At 42.2% G+C, this 22,246-nt stretch overlaps 1 protein-coding gene across 1 annotated transcript in view; it reads right to left on the bottom strand.

The window, feature by feature from the left end:
* sycp2l (synaptonemal complex protein 2-like) overlaps positions 1-22,246 on the bottom strand; it is a gene marked incomplete at both ends in the record, with an annotated part of 52,278 nt that overhangs the window by 16,879 nt on the left and 13,153 nt on the right. The window contains 9 exons of the mRNA XM_079260007.1: positions 13,778-13,901; positions 14,734-14,874; positions 16,800-16,892; positions 17,157-17,202; positions 17,573-17,625; positions 17,694-17,862; positions 21,473-21,561; positions 22,023-22,102; positions 22,205-22,229. Coding sequence (XP_079116133.1) covers positions 13,778-13,901; positions 14,734-14,874; positions 16,800-16,892; positions 17,157-17,202; positions 17,573-17,625; positions 17,694-17,862; positions 21,473-21,561; positions 22,023-22,102; positions 22,205-22,229 — 820 coding nt within the window. The remainder of the gene's footprint in view (positions 1-13,777; positions 13,902-14,733; positions 14,875-16,799; positions 16,893-17,156; positions 17,203-17,572; positions 17,626-17,693; positions 17,863-21,472; positions 21,562-22,022; positions 22,103-22,204; positions 22,230-22,246) is intronic.

Below are 22,246 nucleotides of genomic sequence, written 5' to 3'. Positions count from 1 at the left end.
CAAGTCAGCATATAACATGCCAGCTGTAACATGCCAGCAGTAACATGTCAGCATGTAACATGTCAACAGTAGCATGTCAGCATGTAACAAGTCAGCATGTAACATGTCAGCATGTAACATGTCAGCATGCAACATGTCAGCAGTAACATGTCAGCATGTAACAAGTCAGTTGTAACATGTCAGCATGTAACATGTCAGCATGTAACATGTTAGCATGTAACATGTCAGCAGTAACAAGTCAGCTGTAACATGTCAGCATGTAACATGTCAGCAGTAACATGTCAGCTGTAACATGTCAGCAGTAACATGCCAGCTGTAACATGTCAGCAGTAACATGCCAGCTGTAACATGTCAGCAGTAACATGTCAGCATGTAACAAGTCAGCATGTAACAAGTCAGCATGTAACATGCCAGCATGTAACATGTCAGCATGCAACATGTCAGCAGTAACATGTCAGCAGTAACATGTCAGCATGTAACATGTCAGCATGTAACATGTCAGCATGCAATATGTCAGCAGTAACATGTCAGCATGTAACATGTCAGCATGTAACATGTCAGCATGTAACATGTCAGCAGTAACATGTCAGCATGTACCAAGTCAGTTGTAACATGTCAGCATGTAACAAGTCAGCATGTAACATGTCAGCATGTAACATGTCAGCATGTAACATGTCAGCATGTGACATGTCAGCAGTAACATGTCAGCATGTAACAAGTCAGCATGTAACAAGTCAGTTGTAACATGTCAGCATGTAATATGTCAGCACTAACATGCCAGCAGTAACATGTCAGCTGTAACATGCTAGCTGTAACATGTCAGCAGTAACATGTCAGCATGTAACATGTCAAAAGTAACATGCCAGCTGTAACATGCCAGAAGTAACATGTCAGCTGTAACATGTCAGCAGTAACATGTCAGCAGTAACAAGTCAGCATATAACATGCCAGCTGTAACATGCCAGCAGTAACATGCCAGCAGTAACATGTCAGCATGTAACATGTCAACAGTAGCATGTCAGCATGTAACAAGTCAGCATGTAACAAGTCAGCATGTAACATGTCAGCATGTAACATGTCAGCATGCAACATGTCAGCAGTAACATGTCAGCATGTAACAAGTCAGCTGTAACATGTCAGCATGTAACATGTCAGCATGTAACATGTCAGCATGTAACATGTTAGCATGTAACATGTCAGCAGTAACAAGTCAGTTGTAACATGTCAGCATGTAACATGTCAGCAGTAACATGTCAGCTGTAACATGTCAGCAGTAACATGCCAGCTGTAACATGTCAGCAGTAACATGCCAGCTGTAACATGTCAGCAGTAACATGTCAGCATGTAACAAGTCAGCATGTAACATGCCAGCATGTAACATGTCAGCATGCAACATGTCAGCAGTAACATGTCAGCAGTAACATGTCAGCATGTACCAAGTCAGTTGTAACATGTCAGCATGTAACAAGTCAGCATGTAACATGTCAGCATGTAACATGTCAGCATGTGACATGTCAGCAGTAACATGTCAGCATGTAACAAGTCAGTTGTAACATGTCAGCATGTAATATGTCAGCACTAACATGCCAGCAGTAACATGTCAGCTGTAACATGTCAGCTCTAACATGCTAGCTGTAACATGTCAGCAGTAACATGTCAGCATGTAACATGTCAACAGTAACATGCCAGCATGTAACATGCCAGCAGTAACATGCCAGCTGTAACATGCCAGCTGTAACAAGTCAGCATGTAACAAGTCAGCATGTAACATGTCAGTTGTAACATGTCAGCATGTAATATGTCAGCATGCCACATGTCAGCAGTAACATGTCATCATGTAACATGTCAGCAGTAAAATGTCAGCTGTAACATGTCAGCTCTAACATGTCAGCTGTAACATGTCAGCTTTAACATGCCAGCTGTAACATGCCAGCTGTAACAAGTCAGCATGTAACATGCCAGCATGTAACATGTCAGCATGTAACAAGTCAGTTGTAACATGTTAGCAGTAACATGTCAGCTGTAACATGCTAGCTGTAACATGTCAGCATGTAACATGCCAGCTGTAACATGTCAGCTGTAACATGCCAGATGTAACACGTCAGCAGTAACACGCCAGCAGTAACATGTCAGCATGTAACAAGTCAGCATGTAACATGTCAGCATGCAATATGTCAGCAGTAACATGTCAGCATGTAACATGTCAGCATGTACCAAGTCAGTTGTAACATGTCAGCATGTAACAAGTCAGCATGTAACATGTCAGCATGTAACATGTCAGCATGTAACATGTCAGCATGTGACATGTCAGCAGTAACATGTCAGCATGTAACAAGTCAGCATGTAACAAGTCAGTTGTAACATGTCAGCATGTAATATGTCAGCACTAACATGCCAGCAGTAACATGTCAGCTGTAACATGCTAGCTGTAACATGTCAGCATGTAACATGTCAAAAGTAACATGCCAGCATGTAACATGCCAGCAGTAACATGCCAGCATGTAACATGCCAGCTGTAACATGTCAGCAGTAACAAGTCAGCATATAACATGCCAGCTGTAACATTCCAGCAGTAACATGCCAGCAGTAACATGTCAGCATGTAACATGTCAACAGTAGCATGTCAGCATGTAACAAGTCAGCATGTAACATGTCAGCATGTAACATGTCAGCATGCAACATGTCAGCAGTAACATGTCAGCATGTAACAAGTCAGTTGTAACATGTCAGCATGTAACATGTCAGCATGTAACATGTTAGCATGTAACATGTCAGCAGTAACAAGTCAGTTGTAACATGTCAGCATGTAACATGTCAGCATGCAACATGTCAGCAGTAACATGTCAGCAGTAACATGTCAGCATGTAACAAGTCAGTTGTAACATGTCAGCATGTAACATGTCAGCATGTAACATGTCAGCATGTAACATGTCAGCATGTAACATGCCAGCAGTAACATGCCAGCAGTAACATGTCAGCTGTAACATGCCAGCAGTAACATGTCAGCTGTAACATGCCAGCTGTAACATGTCAGCAGTAACATGCCAGCTGTAACATGTCAGCAGTAACATGTCAGCATGTAACAAGTCAGCATGCAACATGTCAGCATGTAACATGTCAGCATGCAACATGTCAGCAGTAACATGTCAGCATGTAACATGTCAGCATGTAATATGTCAGCAGTAACATGTCAGCAGTAACATGTCAGCATGTAACATGTCAGCATGTAACAAGTCAGCATGTAACATGTCAGCATGTAACATGTCAGCAGTAACATGTCAGCGTGTAACAAGTCAGCATGTAACATGTCAGCATGTGACATGTCAGCAGTAACATGTCAGCATGTAACAAGTCAGCATGTAACAACTCAGTTGTAACATGTCAGCATGTAATATGTCAGCACTAACATGCCAGCAGTAACATGTCAGCTGTAACATGTCAGGTCTAACATGCTAGCTGTAACATGTCAGCAGTAACATGTCAGCATGTAACATGTCAACAGTAACATGCCAGCAGTAACATGCCAGCTGTAACATGCCAGCATGTAACATGCCAGCATGTAACATGCCAGCTGTAACAAGTCAGCATGTAACAAGTCAGCATGTAACATGTCAGCATGTAACAAGTCAGTTGTAACATGTTAGCAGTAACATGTCAGCTGTAACATGCTACCTGTAACATGTCAGCAGTAACATGTCAGCATGTAACATGCCAGCTGTAACATGCCAGCAGTAACATGTCAGCTGTAACATGCCAGCTGTAACATGTCAGCAGTAACATGCCAGCTGTAACATGTCAGCATTAACATGTCAGCATGTAATATGTCAGCAGTAACATGCCAGCTGTAACATGTCAGCAGTAACAAGTCAGCAGTAACAAGTCAGCATGTAACATGTCAGCATGTAACATGTCAGCAGTAACAAGTCAGCAGTAACAAGTCAGCATGTAACAAGTCAGCATGTAACATGTCAGCATGTAACATGTCAGCATGCAACATGTCAGCAGTAACATGTCACCATGTAACAAGTCAGTTGTAACATGTCAGCATGTAACATGTCAGCATGTAACATGTCAGCAGTAACATGTCAGCATGTAACAAGTCAGTTGTAACATGTCAGCATGTAACATGTCAGCATGCAACATGTCAGCAGTAACATGTCAGCAGTAACATGTCAGCATGTAACAAGTCAGTTGTAACATGTCAGCATGTAACAAGTCAGCATGTAACAATTCAGCATGTAACATGTTAGCATGTAACATGTCAGCTGTAACATGCCAGCTGTAACATGCCAGCTGTAACAAGTCAGCATGTAACAAGTCAGCATGTAACATGCCAGCATGTAACATGTCAGCATGTAACAAGTCAGTTGTAACATGTTAGCAGTACCATGTCAGCTGTAACATGCTAGCTGTAACATGTCAGCATGTAACATGTCAGCATGTAACATGCCAGCTGTAACATGCCAGCAGTAACATGTCAGCTGTAACATGCCAGCAGTAACATGTCAGCTGTAACATGTCAGCAGTAACATGCCAGCTGTAACATGTCAGCAGTAACATGTCAGCATGTAACAAGTCAGCATGTAACATGTCAGCATGCAACATGTCAGCATGTAACATGTCAGCATGCAACATGTCAGCATGTAACATTTCAGCATGTAACATGTCAGCAGGTAACATGTCAGCAGGTAACATGTCAGCAGTAACATGTCAGCAGTAACATGTCAGCATGTAACATGTCAGCATGTAACAAGTCAGCATGTAACATGTCAGCATGTAACATGTCAGCATGTAACATGTCAGCAGTAACATGTCAGCATGTAACAAGTCAGCATGTAACATGTCAGCATGTGACATGTCAGCAGTAACATGTCAGCATGTAACAAGTCAGCATGTAACAACTCAGTTGTAACATGTCAGCATGTAATATGTCAGCACTAACATGCCAGCAGTAACATGTCAGCTGTAACATGTCAGCTCTAACATGCTAGCTGTAACATGTCAGCAGTAACATGTCAGCATGTAACATGTCAACAGTAACATGCCAGCAGTAACATGCCAGCTGTAACATGCCAGCATGTAACATGCCAGCATGTAACATGCCAGCTGTAACAAGTCAGCATGTAACAAGTCAGCATGTAACATGTCAGCATGTAACAAGTCAGTTGTAACATGTTAGCAGTAACATGTCAGCTGTAACATGCTACCTGTAACATGTCAGCAGTAACATGTCAGCATGTAACATGCCAGCTGTAACATGCCAGCAGTAACATGTCAGCTGTAACATGCCAGCTGTAACATGTCAGCAGTAACATGCCAGCTGTAACATGTCAGCATTAACATGTCAGCATGTAATATGTCAGCAGTAACATGCCAGCTGTAACATGTCAGCAGTAACAAGTCAGCAGTAACAAGTCAGCATGTAACATGTCAGCAGTAACAAGTCAGCAGTAACAAGTCAGCATGTAACAAGTCAGCATGCAACATGTCAGCAGTAACATGTCACCATGTAACAAGTCAGTTGTAACATGTCAGCATGTAACATGTCAGCATGTAACATGTCAGCAGTAACATGTCAGCATGTAACAAGTCAGTTGTAACATGTCAGCATGTAACATGTCAGCATGCAACATGTCAGCAGTAACATGTCAGCAGTAACATGTCAGCATGTAACAAGTCAGTTGTAACATGTCAGCATGTAACAAGTCAGCATGTAACAATTCAGCATGTAACATGTTAGCATGTAACATGTCAGCTGTAACATGCCAGCTGTAACATGCCAGCTGTAACAAGTCAGCATGTAACAAGTCAGCATGTAACAAGTCAGCATGTAACATGCCAGCATGTAACATGTCAGCATGTAACAAGTCAGTTGTAACATGTTAGCAGTACCATGTCAGCTGTAACATGCTAGCTGTAACATGTCAGCATGTAACATGTCAGCATGTAACATGCCAGCTGTAACATGCCAGCAGTAACATGTCAGCTGTAACATGCCAGCAGTAACATGTCAGCTGTAACATGTCAGCAGTAACATGCCAGCTGTAACATGTCAGCAGTAACATGTCAGCATGTAACAAGTCAGCATGTAACATGTCAGCATGCAACATGTCAGCATGTAACATGTCAGCATGCAACATGTCAGCATGTAACATTTCAGCATGTAACATGTCAGCATGTAACATGTCAGCAGGTAACATGTCAGCAGGTAACATGTCAGCAGTAACATGTCAGCAGTAACATGTCAGCATGTAACATGTCAGCATGTAACAAGTCAGCATGTAACATGTCAGCATGTAACATGTCAGCATGTAACATGTCAGCAGTAACATGTCAGCATGTAACAAGTCAGCATGTAACATGTCAGCATGTGACATGTCAGCAGTAACATGTCAGCATGTAACAAGTCAGCATGTAACAACTCAGTTGTAACATGTCAGCATGTAATATGTCAGCACTAACATGCCAGCAGTAACATGTCAGCTGTAACATGTCAGCTCTAACATGCTAGCTGTAACATGTCAGCAGTAACATGTCAGCATGTAACATGTCAACAGTAACATGCCAGCATGTAACATGCCAGCAGTAACATGCCAGCTGTAACATGCCAGCTGTAACATGCCAGCTGTAACAAGTCAGCATGTAACAAGTCAGCATGTAACATGTCAGCATGTAACATGTCAGCATGTAACAAGTCAGCATGCAACATGTCAGCAGTAACATGTCACCATGTAACAAGTCAGTTGTAACATGTCAGCATGTAACATGTCAGCATGTAACATGTCAGCAGTAACATGTCAGCATGTAACAAGTCAGTTGTAACATGTCAGCATGTAACATGTCAGCATGCAACATGTCAGCAGTAACATGTCAGCAGTAACATGTCAGCATGTAACAAGTCAGTTGTAACATGTCAGCATGTAACAAGTCAGCATGTAACAATTCAGCATGTAACATGTTAGCATGTAACATGTCAGCTGTAACATGCCAGCTGTGACATGCCAGCTGTAACAAGTCAGCATGTAACAAGTCAGCATGTAACAAGTCAGCATGTAACATGCCAGCATGTAACATGTCAGCATGTAACAAGTCAGTTGTAACATGTTAGCAGTACCATGTCAGCTGTAACATGCTAGCTGTAACATGTCAGCATGTAACATGTCAGCATGTAACATGCCAGCTGTAACATGCCAGCAGTAACATGTCAGCTGTAACATGCCAGCAGTAACATGTCAGCTGTAACATGTCAGCAGTAACATGCCAGCTGTAACATGTCAGCAGTAACATGTCAGCATGTAACAAGTCAGCATGTAACATGTCAGCATGCAACATGTCAGCATGTAACATGTCAGCATGCAACATGTCAGCATGTAACATTTCAGCATGTAACATGTCAGCATGTAACATGTCAGCAGGTAACATGTCAGCAGGTAACATGTCAGCAGGTAACATGTCAGCAGTAACATGTCAGCAGTAACATGTCAGCATGTAACATGTCAGCATGTAACAAGTCAGCATGTAACATGTCAGCATGTAACATGTCAGCATGTAACATGTCAGCAGTAACATGTCAGCATGTAACAAGTCAGCATGTAACATGTCAGCATGTGACATGTCAGCAGTAACATGTCAGCATGTAACAAGTCAGCATGTAACAACTCAGTTGTAACATGTCAGCATGTAATATGTCAGCACTAACATGCCAGCAGTAACATGTCAGCTGTAACATGTCAGCTCTAACATGCTAGCTGTAACATGTCAGCAGTAACATGTCAGCATGTAACATGTCAACAGTAACATGCCAGCATGTAACATGCCAGCAGTAACATGCCAGCTGTAACATGCCAGCTGTAACATGCCAGCTGTAACAAGTCAGCATGTAACAAGTCAGCATGTAACATGTCAGCATGTAACATGTCAGCATGTAACAAGTCAGTTGTAACATGTTAGCAGTAACATGTCAGCTGTAACATGCTAGCTGTAACATGTCAGCAGTAACATGTCAGCATGTAACATGCCAGCTGTAACATGCCAGCAGTAACATGTCAGCTGTAACATGCCAGCTGTAACATGTCAGCAGTAACATGTCAGCAGTAACATGCCAGCTGTAACATGTCAGCAGTAACATGTCAGCAGTAACAAGTCAGCAGTAACAAGTCAGCATGTAACATGTCAGCAGTAACAAGTCAGCAGTAACAAGTCAGCATGTAACATGCCAGCAGTAACATGCCAGCAGTAACATGTCAGCATGTAATATGTCAGCAGTGCCACATGTCAGCAGTAACATGTCAGCATGTAACATGTCAGCAGTAAAATGTCAGCTGTAACATGTCAGCTCTAACATGCTAGCTGTAACATGTCAGCAGTAACATGTCAGCATGTAACATGTTAGCAGTAACATGTCAGCTGTAACATGCTAGCTGTAACATGTCAGCATGTAACATGTCAGCTGTAACATGCCAGCAGTAACATGTCAGCAGTAACATGCCAGCTGTAACATGTCAGCAGTAACATGTCAGCATGTAATATGTCAGCAGTAACATGTCAGCAGTAACATGCCAGCTGTAACATGTCAGCAGTAACATGTCAGCAGTAACAAGTCAGCAGTAACAAGTCAGCATGTAACATGTCAGCAGTAACATGTCAGCATGTAACATGTCAGCAGTAACAAGTCAGCAGTAACAAGTCAGCATATAACATGCCAGCAGTAACATGCCAGCAGTAACATGTCAGCTGTAACATGCCAGCAGTAACATGTCAGCATGTAACATGTCAGCAGTAGCATGTCAGCATGTAACAAGTCAGCATGTAACATGTCAGCATGTAACATGTCAGCATGCAACATGTCAGCAGTAACATGTCAGCATGTAAGAAGTCAGTTGTAACATGTCAGCATGTAACAAGTCAGCATGTAACATGTCAGCATGTAACATGTTAGCATGTAACATGACAGCAGTAACATGTCAGCATGTAACAAGTCAGTTGTAACATGTCAGCATGTAACATGTCAGCATGCAACATGTCAGCAGTAACAAGTCAGTTGTAACAAGTCAGTTGTAACATGTCAGCATGTAACAAGTCAGCATGTAACAAGTCAGCATGTAACATGTCAGCATGTAACATGTTAGCATGTAACATGTCAGCTGTAACATGCCAGCTGTAACAAGTCAGCATGTAACATGTCAGCATGTACCATGTCAGCATGTAACATGTTAGCATGTAACATGTCAGCTGTAACATGCCAGCTGTAACAAGTCAGCATGTAACAAGTCAGCATGTAACATGCCAGCATGTAACATGTCAGCAGTAACATGTCAGCATGTACCAAGTCAGTTGTAACATGTCAGCAGTAACATGTCAGTATGTAACATGTCAGCATGTAACATGTCAGCATGCAACATGTCAGCAGTAACATGTCAGCATGTAAGAAGTCAGTTGTAACATGTCAGCATGTAACAAGTCAGCATGTAACATGTCAGCATGTAACATGTTAGCATGTAACATGACAGCAGTAACATGTCAGCATGTAACTAGTCAGTTGTAACAAGTCAGTTGTAACATGTCAGCATGTAACAAGTCAGCATGTAACAAGTCAGCATGTAACATGTCAGCATGTAACATGTCAGCTGTAACATGCCAGCTGTAACAAGTCAGCATGTAACATGTCAGCATGTAACATGTTAGCATGTAACATGTCAGCTGTAACATGCCAGCTGTAACAAGTCAGCATGTAACAAGTCAGCATGTAACATGCCAGCATGTAACATGTCAGCAGTAACATGTCAGCATGTACCAAGTCAGTTGTAACATGTCAGCAGTAACATGTCAGCATGTAACATGTCAGCATGTAACATGCCAGCAGTAACATGTCAGCTGTAACATGTCAGCTCTAACATGCTAGCTGTAACATGTCAGCAGTAACATGTCAGCATGTAACATGTCAACAGTAACATGCCAGCATGTAACATGCCAGCAGTAACATGCCAGCTGTAACATGCCAGCTGTAACATGCCAGCTGTAACAAGTCAGCATGTAACAAGTCAGCATGTAACATGTCAGCATGTAACATGCTAGCTGTAACATGTCAGCAGTAACATGTCAGCATGTAACATGCCAGCTGTAACATGCCAGCAGTAACATGTCAGCTGTAACATGCCAGCTGTAACATGTCAGCAGTAACATGCCAGCTGTAACATGTCAGCAGTAACAAGTCAGCAGTAACAAGTCAGCATGTAACATGTCAGCAGTAACAAGTCAGCAGTAACAAGTCAGCATGTAACATGCCAGCAGTAACATGCCAGCAGTAACATGTCAGCATGTAATATGTCAGCAGTGCCACATGTCAGCAGTAACATGTCAGCATGTAACATGTCAGCAGTAAAATGTCAGCTGTAACATGTCAGCTCTAACATGCTAGCTGTAACATGTCAGCAGTAACATGTCAGCATGTAACATGTTAGCAGTAACATGTCAGCTGTAACATGCTAGCTGTAACATGTCAGCATGTAACATGTCAGCTGTAACATGCCAGCAGTAACATGTCAGCAGTAACATGCCAGCTGTAACATGTCAGCAGTAAAATGTCAGCATGTAATATGTCAGCAGTAACATGTCAGCAGTAACATGCCAGCTGTAACATGTCAGCAGTAACATGTCAGCAGTAACAAGTCAGCATGTAACATGTCAGCAGTAACAAGTCAGCATGTAACATGTCAGCAGTAACAAGTCAGCAGTAACAAGTCAGCATATAACATGCCAGCAGTAACATGTCAGCTGTAACATGCCAGCAGTAACATGTCAGCATGTAACATGTCAGCAGTAGCATGTCAGCATGTAACAAGTCAGCATGTAACATGTCAGCATGTAACATGTCAGCATGCAACATGTCAGCAGTAACATGTCAGCATGTAAGAAGTCAGTTGTAACATGTCAGCATGTAACAAGTCAGCATGTAACATGTCAGCATGTAACATGTTAGCATGTAACATGACAGCAGTAACATGTCAGCATGTAACAAGTCAGTTGTAACATGTCAGCATGTAACATGTCAGCATGCAACATGTCAGCAGTAACAAGTCAGTTGTAACAAGTCAGTTGTAACATGTCAGCATGTAACAAGTCAGCATGTAACAAGTCAGCATGTAACATGTCAGCATGTAACATGTTAGCATGTAACATGTCAGCTGTAACATGCCAGCTGTAACAAGTCAGCATGTAACATGTCAGCATGTAACATGTCAGCATGTAACATGTTAGCATGTAACATGTCAGCTGTAACATGCCAGCTGTAACAAGTCAGCATGTAACAAGTCAGCATGTAACATGCCAGCATGTAACATGTCAGCAGTAACATGTCAGCATGTACCAAGTCAGTTGTAACATGTCAGCAGTAACATGTCAGCATGTAACATGTCAGCATGTAACATGCTAGCTGTAACATGCCAGCAGTAACATGTCAGCTGTAACATGCCAGCTGTAACGTCAGCAGTAACATGCCAGCTGTAACATGTCAGCAGTAACATGTCAGCATGTAATATGTCAGCAGTAACATGCCAGCTGTAACATGTCAGCAGTAACATGTCAGCAGTAACAAGTCAGCAGTAACAAGTCAGCATGTAACATGTCAGCAGTAACAAGTCAGCATGTAACATGCCAGCAGTAACATGCCAGCAGCAACATGCCAGCAGTAATATGCCAGCAGTAACATGTCAGCATGTAACATGTTAGCATGTAACATGTCAGCAGTAACATGTCAGCATGTAACATGTCAGCTGTAACATGTCAGCTGTAACATGTCAGCTCTAACATGCTAGCTGTAACATGTCAGCAGTAACAAGTCAGCATGTAACAAGTCAGCATGTAACATGTCAGCTGTAACATGCCAGCCGTAACATGCCAGCTGTAACATGTCAGCAGTAACATGTCAGCAGTAACATGTCAGCAGTAACATGTCAGCAGTAACATGTCAGCATGTAACAAGTCAGCATGTAACAAGTCAGCATGTAACATGTCAGCATGCAACATGTCAGCAGTAACATGTCAGCATGTAACATGTCAGCATGTAACATGTCAGCAGTAACATGTCAGCAGTAACATGTCAGCAGTAACATGTCAGCATGTACCAAGTCAGTTGTAACATGTCAGCATGTAACAAGTCAGCATGTAACATGTCAGCATGTGACAAGTCAGCAGTAACATTTCAGCATGTAACAAGTCAGCATGTAACAAGTCAGTTGTAACATGTCAGTTGTAACATGTCAGCATGTAATATGTCAGCATGTAATATTTCAGCACTAACATGCCAGCAGTAAAATGTCAGCTGTAACATGTCAGCTCTAACATGCTAGCTATAACATGTCAGCATGTAACATGTCAACAGTAACATGCCAGCAGGTAACATGCCAGCATGTAACATGCCAGCTGTAACAAGTCAGCATGTAACAAGTCAGCATGGAACATGCCAGCATGTAACATGTCAGCATGTAACAAGTCAGTTGTAACATGTTAGCAGTAACATGTCAGCTGTAACATGCTAGCTGTAACATGTCAGCAGTAACATGTCAGCGTGTAACATGACAGCTGTAACATGCCAGCAGTAACATGTCAGCTGTAACATGCCAGCTGTAACATGTCAGCAGTAACATGTCAGCAGTAACATGCCAGCTGTAACATGTCAGCAGTAACATGTCAGCATGTAATATGTCAGCAGTAACATGTCAGCAGTAACATGCCAGCTGTAACATGTCAGCAGTAACATGTCAGCAGTAACAAGTCAGCAGTAACAAGTCAGCATGTAACATGTCAGCAGTAACAAGTCAGCATGTAACATGCCAGCTGTAACATGCCAGCAGTAACATGCCAGCAGTAACATGCCAGCTGTAACATGTCAGCATGTAACATGTCAGCAGTAATATGTCAGCATGTAACAAGTCAGCATGTAACATGTCAGCATGTAACATGTCAGCATGTAACATGCCAGCATGTAACATGCCAGCAGTAACATGCCAGCAGTAACATGCCAACATGTAACATGCCAGCAGTAACATGCCAGCTGTAACAAGTCAGCATGTAACAAGTCAGCATGTAACATGCCAGCATGTAACATGCCAGCATGTAACATGTCAGCATGTAACAAGTCAGTTGTAACATGTTAGCAGTAACATGTCAGCTGTAACATGCTAGCTGTAACATGTCAGCAGTAACATGTCAGCGTGTAACATGACAGCTGTAACATGCCAGCAGTAACATGTCAGCTGTAACATGCCAGCTGTAACATGTCAGCAGTAACATGTCAGCAGTAACATGTCAGCATGTAACAAGTCAGCATGTAACATGTCAGCATGTAACATGTCAGCATGCAACATGTCAGCAGTAACATGTCAGCAGTAACATGTCAGCATGTAACATGTCAGCATGTAACAAGTCAGCATGTAACAAGTCAGTTGTAACATGTCAGCATGTAACAAGTCAGCATGTAACATGTCAGCATGTAACATGTCAGCAGTAACATGTCAGCGTGTAACAAGTCAGCATGTAACAAGTCAGTTGTAACATGTCAGCATGCCACATGTCAGCAGTAACATGTCAGCATGTAACATGTCAGCTATAACATGTCAGCAGTAACAAGTCAGTTGTAACATGTCGGCATGTAACATGTCAGCATGCAACATGTCAGCAGTAACATGTCAGCAGTAACATTTCAGCATGTAACATGTCAGCAGTTACTAATGGTTTAGTTTTAGACACCGTGTTAGATGACATTAACCAGCCAACTCACTCTTCAGCTGATTCTTGCTTGGTGTTTTCTTGCGGCTGTAAGATCGACTTCCGCGTTGGTCATTGGACGAGGAGGTCTGGGCTGTACCATCTGTGTGTGCTGGATGGGGGGAGCTCTGTACTTTCTACAAACAGTCAAATCCACACATCAACCAACCTCTAAATGCTGCTGTTGGTCATACAGAACTAGTAATGAACTCAGAACCAGCAGGTCTGAGCAATGTGCCCATTTCAGGCCTCACACATGTTCACAAACAGAAAAACACATGTGTGGACTTGGACAGGTGCAGATTCAGGTCTGTTTATTTGAGCCTTGTCCACACGTAGCAGGTATCTCACAAAACAGATATTTTTCTTCCATTTGACCTGTCATTCACACAAAAACGCAGATTTATGCAATCAAAAACAGTTCTTTAAAAAAACCTCAGACGATGTGTATGTACATGCGTATAAAGGCATGTGTATCCATATGTATGTATGTTTCTCTCTCTCCCTCTCTCTACAAGGTGTTTTCTTGGTTTTTTCTTATGGTTCTTTTACTGTTCCTTTTCTACCTTCTCCGGTTGTAATACAAACAATTATGAAAAAATAAATATAAAAATAAAATAAGAAACCAGAATATCAAGGGGATCATTATATCTATGAAGCTCCTCTTGGCAAAGTAAATGTGCTCAGAGGAACACAACATCTAGACTGTCATTCTGCTTCCTTAAAGGCTGGACAAGACAAAAAAAAAAACCTTATTCTGGTTGGATAGGATTAGAGGCGCTATTGCCCGCTGTGCTTAACAATGTGGTTACGTGGATTGGTGTGGAGGGATTTGTTTCTAAAAAAAACAAGGTCATGTGGACTTTTTTTTGTTATTTTTTTAAAATTTTTTATAATTGGCCGGAGGGGGGGAAGATATTTCATTTTACAAAAACCCGGCTACATGTGGACAAGGCCTTGGACAGATACCTTGAAGACCCTCCCAGTAGCCTCCTCCAGCACTTTGTAGTGTTCAGCAGTGAAGCTCAGCTGGACAGTCTGTCCTTGCTGGTTGTGATGCATGATGGGATTGGTCAGCTTGACAGTGAAGACCACCTCTGTTGCAGTGCATCATGGGAAAACAGAGAAACAGGACCACAGTGGTACAGCCAGGTGGTAAAACAGCAAGCACACTGCCCCCAAACAGGCCACAATGAGAATTACATTGCCATAAATCATGACAGACTGCAGGTATCCGCTGCATATGGTGGCCCTGAAGTGTCATACAAATACAAAAGCACAACACATAACTGTGGAGTGTTGTGGATTTTGTCTTTGTGTGGTGGCTTTGTATTGTTGTGACCCTTCAGGGCCACCATAGTTGCACAGACACAAAAACTTCTTTAAGATCAACAGCCTAAAACCTGCTCAAAACTACCAAACAGTCCATTTTAACCCTGTAAATATCAGTTTGACCATTTTAATTACAGCATTATCTTTTTTACAACCACCCATAAAACATGAATTGTGACATGTGAACATATCAGGCAGGAAATTCTGGTTTGCTACTTATATGATGGGGCCACCAGGGGGCGCTAAGAGATTTGTTTGTGTGTAGAAAATAATTTGTGGATATTGATGAAATGCTGCACAGACCAATCGCCTCCATCGATCACAGAAAGGATGTCTTTACTGGGCTGTCAGCTCTCCTGCTCTCAGACACATACATTACTCTAAACAGTGTTTATTTTTCTCCACTTGACTGTTAACCCTCCAACCCTCACACGGCAGGGGAACCCAGCTCTGCTTGGTTTCATGGTGATGATGACGATGGTGGTTAAAATAGCCGTTCCTACCGTCATGTTTTCGTTGTAGAGTGTAATGATCCACATCTTCCTTCAGTATGTGGACTGAGCCCCAGAGGAAACCCTGAAACCAAGACGAAATTATATAATTATGAATGAACAAAACCTAAACACGCCAAGGATTGAATCAAGGAGAAGATATGATCCAATCCACTGGTTTCTTTATCTTAGTCTTTATTCTATGAACTGGTTTGTAAAAAAAAAAAAAAAAAACTGTTTACAAACTAGATTTATGCGGGAATGAACTGGACTGGACTGTTTTGTTGAAGTGCCGTTGGATGACTTTAGTCGTAACAGCCAAACCAGTTAACTTGGTGGTGGAGAGGGTCAAGTTGTTGTAAAGCAGGGAGACAAAGGTGGCATAGATTGTCTACAGGTGGATTTGAGAAATTCTTCATTGGTATTTCTGACAATGAATGACACTATTCTCACATTACGATGGTATAAAATCTCCCCACAGCCTAGCTGATGGGATCATTTTATCCAGCAGCCATGTAAATATGTCCGCTAAGATCGATTTCAGTTGGACTGATGACATGTAAACATAGCTAATTATTACCAATTCCTTCAGCTGTACACTTAAAGCATTTATTGAATTATGGAGCAAGAATTTCACTCAGTATCACTTGGTGTGTAATACATGGTTTTTAAAACATGTAAACCATTTAGTGTGTAGCTTTGGGTGTTTGCAAATGTATTTTTTTCTAATGCAGACAATTATTTAGAAATTACATAAAAACAAAATTACACAAAAATGCTTGTTTTTGTTTTTTTGTTTTTTTTTTACCTTCAATCTCACAATTCTAATAGTTTTGTGTTCAAAAAGTCTCCCACTCAAAAAAACCATTACTTAAGTGCACACGAATCACCTGGTACACACAGACTAAACGGCTTTTACACAGATCAGCATATGAGTCAGCCAATTATGTGCTACATACACACAATAAGTTTTTCCCCATATTCAATCGGCTGGTCAGTCATCCCTTCATGAAATTCTGCAAACTGGTGCAGACCTGGACAATTTTACAGTGATAGATTCATGCTTACTCTTCTCTACATGTCCACAGATGGACAATAGTCCATGTCTTTGGTGTCTTCCAACAAATAAGCAAAGAGTATAGTACCACTATAGTACCTCTGTCCTACAGAGGTTAAATAGTGGTACCACAGCGGTACTTCAGAGGAACACACCTGAGGATCATCAGTGAAGAAGCTCACACATTCTGAGTCCGTGTTAAAGTCAACCCAGAATTCATCCAGCTTGTCGTCTTCAGGCTGGAACAGCTGCAGAAGGAAACATGATGTCAGTGTTAACAGTTCTAGAGTCCTCTGGGAGGTTGGAGCACAGGAGGAAGACCAGTCATCCTGGGGCAAGACACTGAACCCCATCAGCACCCCGATGTGCCTATCAGGGTATGAGTGTGCATGTGAATGGGTGAATGTGACAAGTAGTGTAAAGCGCTTTGATTGGTCAGCATGACTGGAAAAGCACTATATAAGTACAATTTACCATTTAGTTTTGAAATAAAGCTAAAGGTCTGGCTGTACCTGAGTGGAATCGAGAAAGGCTCGTAGACAGGGGAAGGTGTAGACCCTGACAGACAAAACACAGGTAGTAATGAATCCATGTTGTCAGATTTGTTCTGGTTAAACACCGACTTCCACACCATCAAAAAGACCAGAACAAATGTTTTTCTGTATTTTTCCATTAGTTTTGGACAAGAATAAACAGAATAAATGTCTTTAGCAAATGGTTGAAATGTGAAATAGAAGAAGTTAAAAATAATTCAACAACAGTGAAACAGTGGTGTTATAACAGTTTGGGGTTTACATACCCAAACCAACTGGTAGAGATGCTCAGGCAGGTTTATTTCCACAAGTGTTTTAGTTGAAAGGAAAAAGTTTCAAAGTCACTGCAAATGTACCTCTACCAAACGGTAGACCGGGACCTTAAAGCTGTTTACCTCCTGGGGTCTCCATGGTCACAGTTAACAACGTTTAGGAAACGTCTGCAGTCCTGAAGGAGGACACATATGGTAAGTGGAGACTAGGTAAGAGAGGAGTTTAGACAGGTAGGTCACTCACCACCTCAAAGTCTGCATCTCTGATGTCACAGAACGCTTTGCTGATGTCATGACTGGAGAACCACTGATTGGCTCTCTGTTTGCGGTCTTTGCGTGGAGTCAGACGACACAGAGCCTCTGATAGGCTGACCTGCAGCTCGTAGTCTGAAACACATAGAAACATGACAAGTCTGGCTTCAGGTCTATATGTGTTTACAACCGTTTCTATAGCGATTATGACATTGTATGTTTAGTTAGCCCTCATAAACTAATATCTGCTCAGACAGAAGCTCAGGATGACAGAAAAAGAACCCTGAAGGTGAGAAAAAGCATCCCGAGTCATCTGGAGGACAAATATGGCACATCACCACCGTATGGTTCACAGCGTCTGGAACAGATGGTCGAGTGGATGAACAGATAGATTGATGTATGTATGTATGAAAGTATGTATGTATGTAGGTACGGATAGACAGTCGGTGGGTGGATGGATGGACGGACGGATGGGTGGACGGATGGATGGATGGATGGATTGATGGATAGACGAATGGACGGATGGATGGATGAACTGATGGATGGACGAATGGATGAACTGATGGATGGACGAATGGACAGATGGATGGATGAATTGACGAATGGACGGATGGATGAATTGATTGATGGATGGACGAATGGACGGATGGATGGATGAATGGATTGATGGATGGACAGATGGATGGATGAATTGATGGATGGACGGATGGATGAATTGATTGATGGATGGACGAATGGACGGATGGATGGATGAATGGATTGATGGATGGACAAATGGACGGATGGATGGATGAATTGACGAATGGACGGATGGATGAATTGATTGATGGATGGACGCATGGACGGATGGATGGATGAATTGATGGATGGACGAATGGACAGATGGATGGATGAATTGACGAATGGACGGATGGATGAATTGATTGATGGATGGACGCATGGACGGATGGATGGATGAATTGATGGATGGACGAATGGACAGATGGATGGATGAATTGACGAATGGACGGATGGATGAATTGATTGATGGATGGACGAATGGATGGATGAATGGATTGATGGATGGACGGATGGTTGGATGGATGGATGGATGGATGAATGGATTGATGGATGGACAAATGGACGGATGGATGGATGGATGTATGGATTGATGGGTAGAAGGATGGACGGATAAACGGATGGATGTATGGATGGATAAATGGATGGATGGACGGACGGACACGTTGGTCTATATGTAAATACAAACGACGTGACTTCCTCCTTAGTGGACGTCAACCTGTATGAAGAATGACAGCAGATGATTACATACTACCAGTGCTTTATATAAACTGGTTCCATGCAGCTGAACTGGTCCAGTTCATAATCGAGTGATACACTCAGGTTCCTGCAACTGGAGCTGAGGTCATCTCTGTTGCCTTTTGAGAAACAAGTCCAGCAGAACCAAGGAGACTTGCAAATCAGGAACCAATAACTTGTTATTGATCTGTACCCACAAACTCAATCTATCCACTGTTCTCATGACGCTCAAAATAATTTCCAAGGCAGTGTTTTTTTTATTTTGTTTTTTTTTTGCATATAATCTGATTTTTATCTTATACCAGAATTAGTTATTTTCATGTTAACATTTTAGACTTAATGCTTTGGCAGTATTTGAGATTTTAAAAGGCATGTTTTTTTTTTGTTTTTTTTATCTGTTTCATACATAGACTGTATATGAAAGATGGACGGAGCCTGCGGCGGTTAAAAGTGAAGCCTATGCAGAAGTGCATAAAACCGCAGTTCCCCCTTCATCCACTGGGGGCGGCAAAACAGAGCAAACCCCCATAGACTCCCATGTTAAAAACACCAACTTCACAGCAGAAATAAACATGTTTACAACCTGGTTCAAAAATCCATTTTAGGTTTAATAGGTCAGGTTTACCTTCATGACAACTGTGGGGGGAGTAAATATTTTTCTAACTCGCCCGTTTGAAAGTAATTTAATCTCGAAGTTCTGCATATTTAGGGGTGTTTCCTTTTGACTGACAGGTACCCGATCTCCTGCTTCAAGTCAGAAGAACGTAGAACAACTGCAGTTTTCAGCAGGTTAACAACGTGACTTAGCTTTAGCCCGCTTACCTCTGTTAGCTGATTAGCTCCTGTTATCTCTGGGTTAGCTTGGTTAGCTCTTAGCTACAGAAAACTAAGAGTTTCCTCGATGTCAATCATCCACCATGACGCTCACAGCCCCCCTCTCAGCTCCACTTCTTTGCCCATATTTGTATTTTCCGGGAGAAACAACATGCATGCCCCTGCTAAGATGGTGATGGTAGGAACCGCCCACCGAGCTTCAATTCAGCTCTTCAGAAACCTATGGGTGACGTTATGGAGGCCACGTCCATCTTTTTATTTACAGTCTATGGTTTCATAACTTAAACTGTTAAAACCTAAAAACCATTTTGTTCTTAATGCTGTGATATCTCAATCTAACATTAAGACGGCCAAATCACCTGAAGGCCTTATCAGCTGTTACTCTGACTAGCTAACTGTAATCCAACCAGTGGCAGGAAACATTAGTTGTTTGTTTTAAACTGTCCAGTAAATGGTTTAATTCACATGGTTCACACATCTCAGCATATATTTAGTCATTATTACATTTCTTGTAAAAAAAAAACAAACAAACAAACAAAAAACACCAAAAAAGACAAACAAACAATGGCTTTGTGGTGAGTGAGAAAACACTGAGCAGGTGTGCCACCAGAAATTTTGGTTCCTTTGATAGACCCCACCATTGAATTGCAAGTTTTAGATTCAGATTAGATCATGTTTATTTCTGCTGTAAACATGTTTATTTCTGCCGTAAACATGTTTATTTCTGCTGTGAAGTTGGTCTTTTTAACATGGGAGTCTATGGGGATTTGCTCTGTTTTGGAGCCTCTAGTGTATGAAGGTGGAACTGCAGTTTTATGCACTTCCGCATAGGCTTCACTTTTTTACCACCGGAGGTTGCCACTTGGCCTGACCTCAGATGTTGGAGTGGGTGAATGTAACCTAGCATTAGCCTGTAAATAGCAAACTTATTTCACAGAGCAACAGGTTTTGTTCATCCGATCACAAACTCAATAGTAAACGCGCATCTTTGAGAAAAACTGGGTCATACATTGCAACTGCCCACAACCACCCACCCCCCTATTATACTGTCTCCCATGTCTCTTAATTCCTTTGTCCTTTTAAAAAGGACCATAAAAAGATTTCCTTTTTGGCCATGCTGCATTTCAGACACCTACAGGTTCATAAACGGCTCTTGCTAACCGCCACTGATGACCGATGCGCCTGGCAGGACACAGGACAGGACCAAACCATTTTATGCACTTCCACTGGGGTGTTTGGTCAATATCAATATTCATTTTTTATTTTACTGGTAAATTTTACAACCTTTAAGAAAAAATATGTATTATTTTTTTTATGAAGGTTTAATGATGTTCTTATTTAGTTTGCACATCTTTTTGGGCCCCTTTCAAGTCATTGGCCCTTAGAATCCTCCTAATCCCTTCACAGCTGAGAGGTCATGCAACAAATGGAATCTTTTGAACAATGACGTAAATCGCTGCCAGAGTATGATCAACAGAACATAAACAGAGAAACATCCAGATCAACTCACCTCCAGTGGTGAGAACAGCTGCTGCCACCTGCCACCTGTAAATACACCAGACTCAGTTCTGGTCCACCTCAGGGTACCATAGGAGATCAAGTTGTTACAGTGTCAACTTCTAGAGTAGTAGGGTGTCTTACAGTATCTGGATCTGGTTCTGGTTGTTCTGCATAAGTCTCCTCTGGTCCCTGCCCAGAGACTCCAAGATGTTGTTGAAGGTTTTGATGGCCTGAAACAAGACACGACTTCAGAGAGTGCAGACCACCAGAGGCCGGTGCAGGTCTCCAGAGACCAGCGTAGACCACCAGAGGCCGGTGCAGGTCTCCAGAGACCAGCACACACCACTAGATGCCAGTAGAGGTCTCCAAGGACTAGTACAGACCACCAGAGGCCAATGAAGATCTCCAGAAACCAGTGCAGGCAACCCAAGAACAGTACAGACAACTGGAGACAGGCGCTGACCATCTGAAACCAGTACAGACCACCAGAGACCAGTGAAGACCATCTGAAACCGGTACAGACCACCAGAGACCAGTGCAGACCACCAGACACCAATGAAGACCACCGGAGACCAGTTCAGACAACCCAAGAACAGTACAGACCACCAGAGACCAGTGAAGACCGTCTGAAACCAGTACAGACCACTGGAGACTAATTGTCAGGACATGGTTCAGTTTTCTGGTTTGTTACCTCCAGTCTCAGAGGGAAGTAAATGTCCAGTTCCAGAGCGAACCGGGCCAACTGAAGCAGGACCACAGACAGCTGACTGGCTGAGGGACAGACAGACGGACAGCACACATGGGACAAACGGGAAAGACGAGGCAGATCCTAAAACTGAAAACCAGAATCCAAACCAGAAAGAAGAAACCAACCTGGAAGAGAAGCTTGACCCAGAAGCTGAAAACACAGAGACA

The sequence above is a fragment of the Telmatherina bonti genome (genome assembly GCF_933228915.1).
Source record: "Telmatherina bonti genome assembly, chromosome: 20".
NCBI lineage: Eukaryota > Metazoa > Chordata > Actinopteri > Atheriniformes > Telmatherinidae > Telmatherina > Telmatherina bonti.
The sequence above is the reverse complement of the archived record's forward strand: the minus strand, read 5'-3'. Positions and strand labels throughout refer to the sequence as shown.